The sequence below is a fragment of the Bubalus bubalis genome, chromosome 5, assembly GCF_019923935.1.
Source record: "Bubalus bubalis isolate 160015118507 breed Murrah chromosome 5, NDDB_SH_1, whole genome shotgun sequence".
Lineage (NCBI taxonomy): Eukaryota > Metazoa > Chordata > Mammalia > Artiodactyla > Bovidae > Bubalus > Bubalus bubalis.
In genome coordinates, this window is record NC_059161.1 from 93,448,108 (window position 1) to 93,453,722 (window position 5,615).

Genomic DNA, 5,615 nt, shown 5'->3' on the forward strand with positions numbered 1-5,615 from the left:
GGTTGACAGAACTTCCATTTCCATTATCTCACTGATTTTCACAATAGTCTTATTAATCTTTTTATTTATTTATTGTTTTCTTTGCTGTGCAAAAGCTTTTAAGTTTAATTAGGTCCCCTTTGCTTATTTTTGTTTTTATTGTCATTAGTCTAGGAGGTGGGTCAAAGAGGATCCTGCTGTGATTTATGTCAAAGAGAGTACTGATTATGTTTTCCTCTAAGATCTTTATAGTTTCTGGCCTTACATTTAAGCCTTTAATCCATTTGAGTTTATTTTTGTGTATGGTGTTAGGAAGTGTCCTAGTTTCAATCTTTTACATGCAGTTGTCCAGTTTTCCCAGCACCACTTATTGAAAAGGCTGTCTTTTCTCCATTGTATAGTCTTACCTCCTTTGCCCACAATAGCCTTATTAAATTTACATAATTATTCCCATTTTATAGATGGGAATATTGAGGTATAGGGTTTTAAGTAAATTTTTATAGCCAGATGTATAATGAAAAGGTATACTGGGCCCAGTCTCAATCTCTGGTTCTAATTTCAGCACTCTTCTCTATTACACTGTCTGTTTCTAAGTTTCTACAACCTGAAAGTATAACTGCTTTCTTGCATTGGAAAATAGTCACTCACTTTCTTGGGGGAAAGAACAAATGATGTTGATTTTATAGGGAGATATATTGGTAAGAAGTGAGCGGAGGAATCAAAAACATGGGCATTTGTTGAGCTGCTATTTTGTGCCAGGAGCTTTCATATATACCATCTCCCTACAACCCTGAGGAGTTGAGATGATCTCCACTGCACAGATAAACCAAGCAAGACTCAGAGATACTACCTGCCTCTGCGTTTACCTAATTCTCACAAAGACTCTGAGGATAGTTAGAACCACTCCCAATTTTCAGATGAAGAAACAGCTTTAGAAAGGCAGACTGACTTGCCCAAGGGCACTCACCTCGCAGGTGAAGGGCCAGAATTTGAGCCTATCCTCATCTAATGCCAAATCAATTTTGATGCTCAGAACTCCAATGGTCTGGAAACAGACTTTTATATATGAATTTTCATATTCCATTTATCTTGAATATGATTATGTGAGGGCTTAGCTAAGTCTGGGAATTAAGAGAGTTTTTTTTTTTCAGACTAAAGATGTCAATTAAATATACTGCCCTATACAATCTCTGTCTGGGGATTTGTAAGAGCTGCTCAGTTGAAAGAAGTTTAAAAAAAAGAGTTAGTGCTCTTGGCTGCCAGACCCAGAGGTCGATGGAAGGGTCCTGCTGACAGGGAAAGGGAAGTGTTGACATCCACATCCGAGGGGGGTGAAATGGAGCTCAGTGACAAGTCCACAGAATTTTCTGAGTGCAAGGTCACCAACAATAAAACAGTCCAATCGTGGAGGACAAAATCTTGTGTGTAACTCAAAGGAAAGGTACATTATAATTCAGCCAACTTGAGTTTTTCAAAAAAGTTTGCTTCGGCATGTCAGCTTGGGAAAAGTACTACATCTTCCAAATGAAAAGTGTTTATCTGGCCCTTTCTCCTTTGGTAAGGCTGTGCCTTCAGGGTCCTCAAAAATGGTTTTGCTACATCCTGAAAAATGAGGCTTACAGTAAGGAGTTTTGAAAGAGATGGTTTATATCTGCCCTGGGTAGACTCTGCACCTAAACTATAACTTATTTAGGGACCCTTTATCACACACACAGCATCTTCATATGTAACCTCACTAAACCCTCAGAATACCTTGTGATTGAAGTGTTCTATTGCATATTTGATGTCCATATAAGGAAACATAGTCACCTTTTTGTGTTTTAAAGAAATAAGGGCAAATACTCATCATAGGCTATAGAACAGTTAACAGATAAGGGTTTTTCCACAAGATGTTTCCTTTAAAGATCACAAGTGCCCTGTGAGGTGGGCAACCTAACCTGCATTTAACATGTGTGAGCTAAGGCAGAGAAAGGTCAGCTGGTTTGCTGAAAGTTATGTACTCATCAGAGGTAGGATTTCAACCCAACACAGAGGGACTGAGTGGTGAGGCTGAGATCAGAACCCAAGTCTTTCTGAATCATCTGTCATGCTCTGCCATAGTACTCGTTTTTTCACTCCCAAGAAGCTTGCCCAGGTGAGAGTGGGTCTAAATGAACTTCAAGGTGATTCTTGAAATGCAACAGAAGTTCCAAATGGACAAACTAAATGGTTTGACACGTAGGGGAGAGGTTCTGGTCCATATTTTGTCTTAAGATACTGAGAGTTTCATACACACACAGGGCTCTTTCTCTAAAGCACCAGCTGGCTTAGTGGGAGTGACTTTCTCCCTTGCCTCCTCTATCAACTACTAATAAAAGATGAGTTGAGCGCTGGCCTCAAGTTGCTGTAAACTGTTGCCTGTAACAATTAAGGGGTAGAAGAATGAGCATCAGAGTTGAGAATGAAAATCTGAATATCGAGTTAGAATCTTAGGACCAGGGCTAGACCTTGAAGAGACACTAGCTTTCTTCTCCCATCTGATAGGGGAGGAAGCCTGAGGCCAAGAAAGAACCTAGGTTTTGTTAAGGTCTTAGGAATAGCTTTGGAGTCAGCCTGAACTGGATATAGCTTTGGCCAACTCCCTGAAACTCTCTGAGGCTCAGTCTCCTCATTTGTTAGATAGTGATAATAGGTACTTCAAAGGAGTATTGTTCAAAGATTAAATGAGGTAATGCAGCGACAGTGCCTGGCATAAGCAAGTTCCTGGTGCGTGTTAAGTTGTCTCAGTCGTGTCCAGCTCTTTGCTACCCTATGGACCATAGCCCCGCCAGGCTCCTCTGTCCATGGGAGTCTCCAGGCAAGAATGCTGGAGTGGGTTGCCTTGCTCTCCTCCGTTGAATCGTCCCAACCCAGGGGATTGCACCTGCATCTCTTACATCTCCTGCATTGCTAGACAGGTTTTGTACCACTAGCGCCATCTGGGAAGCTCCCAAGCTCCGTAGCCTGTGGTTACTATTATTACTAGAGCTGGGGTTGAAACCCTCGTGTCTTCTTGCCTTCTCAGCTTCAGGGAGTATGCCCCACGCCCGGGTGTGGTTATATAGGAGCTGGAGTTTGAGCACGCACCACCCCATCTTCACATCTTGCGACTGGCGGGGCGAAGGGAAACTAAGGGGTTAAGAAGATGAGCTTGAGAAAGCCTAGAAAACTAGAAAAGCGACCCCTTCGCCCCGACTCCTCGGCTAAGCCCCTCTAAGTAAGCCCCTCCCCTTCGCCACCGGGGCGGTCGCCGCGCGCTCCCTCCCTCCGCCCCTCGCTTACAAGACCTAATGAGCTCCCCCGGGAGACTGAGCAGCGAGCCGGCCCCGAACGAGGAAGCTACCCCGCGCGCACCACGCCAGGGCGGCAGCCGGGCCTGGGCGGCGGGCGGGAAGCGGCCGGCGGCGCACCGGCCGCCCCGGAGCGGAGGCGATGGCAGTCCAGGCGGCGCTCCTCAGCACGCACCCCTTCGTCCCCTTCGGCTTCGGGGGCTCCCCGGACGGGCTGGGAGGCGCCTTCGGAGCCCTGGACAAGGGCTGCTGTTTCGAGGATGAGGAGACCGGGACGCCGGCGGGCGCGCTGCTGGCGGGCGCCGAGAGCGGGGACGCGCGCGAGGCCACCCGCGACCTGCTCAGCTTCATCGACTCCGCGTCTAGCAACATTAAGCTGGCCCTGGACAAGCCCGGCAAGTCGAAGCGGAAGGTGAACCACCGCAAGTACCTGCAGAAGCAGATCAAGCGCTGCAGCGGCCTCATGGGCGCCGCGCCCCCGGGCCCGCCCTCCCCGGGCGCCGCCGACACGCCCGCCAAGCGGCCCCTCGCCGGCGCCCAGACGGTCCCGGTCCCGGCCCACGGCAAGGCGGCTCCCCGGCGGGAGGCGTCGCAGGCCGCGGCGGCCGCCAGCCTACAGAGCCGGAGCCTGGCCGCGCTCTTCGACTCGCTGCGCCACGTCCCCGGGGGCGCCGATCCGGCCGGGGCTGCGGAGGCGGCGCCCGCGGCCGGGCTCGTGGGAGGGGACGCGGCCGGCTCCGCAGGCGGCCCGGCGGTCCCCGGCGCCAGGAAGGTCCCGCTGCGGGCCCGCAACCTGCCGCCGTCCTTCTTCACCGAGCCGTCCCGGGCGGGCGGCGGCGTGTGCGGCCCGTCGGGGCCCGGCGTGAGCCTGGGCGACTTGGAGAAGGGCTCAGAGGCCGCCGAGTTCTTCGAGCTTCTGGGGCCCGACTACGGCGCGGGCACCGAGGCGGGTGCCTTACTTGCCGCGGAGCCTCTCGATGTGTTCCCTGCCGGGGCCGCAGTCCTGCGGGGACCCCCGGAGCTGGAGCCCGGCCTCTTTGACCCCCAGCCCGCGATGGTGGGGAGCCTACTGTACCCCGAGCCCTGGAGCGCCCCGGGCGGCCCCGCGACCAAAAAGCCGCCCCTGCCCGCGCCCGGCGGTGGCTTGACCTTGAACGAGCCCTTGCGCTCCGTTTACCCCGCCGCCGCGGACTCTCCGGGCGGGGACGACGGGCCCGGCCTCTTGGCCTCGTTCACCCCCTTCTTCTCAGACTGCGCTCTGCCCCCGGCGCCGCCGCCGCCGCCCCAACAGGTGTCCTACGACTACAGCGCGGGCTACAGCCGCACGGCGTTCGCCGGCCTTTGGAGACCCGACGGGGCTTGGGAAGGGGCGCCCGGGGAGGAGGGGGCGCCCCGGGACTGACTGCGCGGCACCCTTCTCCCACATCAGACAATGCGCTTGGGGCTCCCCGCTCTGGGTCTCTCCCGAGTCTTAAGAACGACCGTCAAATGCACGTGGAGTTGAAACTGGATTTTAAAAATTCGATTAATAAAAGAAACTTCAGAAAAAGAGATGAAAAGGAGTTGGGGGTTGTTTTAACCACAGCTTCATGTTTTAAAAAAAGAAAAAAGCCGTTAATAAGTTCTTACCGGATCAATCGAGCCAAGAAACCAAGACGGGATGGGGGAATGGGGTGGGGATGGCGGAAGGGGCAGGAGGTGGCTTGTGCAGCCCCCTGTCCTTTGTCAACTGTTCATCAAAAGGTTAGTGTGTTTAGTGTAATAGCCCCTTCCCAACAGTGCTCTGGGCTCTCCCTTCCCTCCCCTTTGAGCGCGTTGTGAATTAAAGTCTGTATTGAAAAGACTGGAGCAGAGGTATGTTGTTATTGATTTGGGTGTCTTCTTAGAGGATGGTTTCCTGTGTGGTCTATTTGCCTGGTTAGTGACAGGGTTATTGAGGACGTGAGGCCAGTGCGCCACCGCGACCCTCCCTTTTCTGGTCCCCGGTTGGGGACCGGGGTCCGTCTCTGTCATTTTTTCCGCCTGTGTTTCTTCCTGTCCCCTGTTTCTTCCATCTCTTTATCTCTCCCATTCTTACCAGTGCTGTTGTTCATTTTTCTTTTTCTGGACTCTCATTGCTCTCTCTGATGTTTTTTTCCTGTGGGCTTTCCTTGCAGATTTCTGGTATGGGAGAAATTCAGCAAACCTGGAGGCATTCTTTCCTTGCCCCATGCTTCAGCCACTTTGGGACGTGGAGACTAGGCCAGTTATAATGTCTTTGCATCCAAGTTTCCTTATTTCAGAGGGTGGGGATGACAATATTCCTCCGCTTTTCACTCCTTTACTGCT

General features: G+C 51.9%; 1 protein-coding gene across 1 annotated transcript; it reads left to right on the forward strand.

Moving 5' to 3' along the window:
* The first annotated feature begins 3,233 nt into the window (after positions 1–3,233).
* Positions 3,234–5,130, forward strand: FAM181B (family with sequence similarity 181 member B). The gene has a single exon (XM_006055629.4). The coding sequence runs from the start codon at positions 3,430–3,432 to the stop codon at positions 4,687–4,689; it is 1,260 nt and encodes a 419-aa protein (XP_006055691.4). The 5' UTR covers positions 3,234–3,429; the 3' UTR covers positions 4,690–5,130.
* The last annotated feature ends 485 nt before the right edge of the window (positions 5,131–5,615 follow it).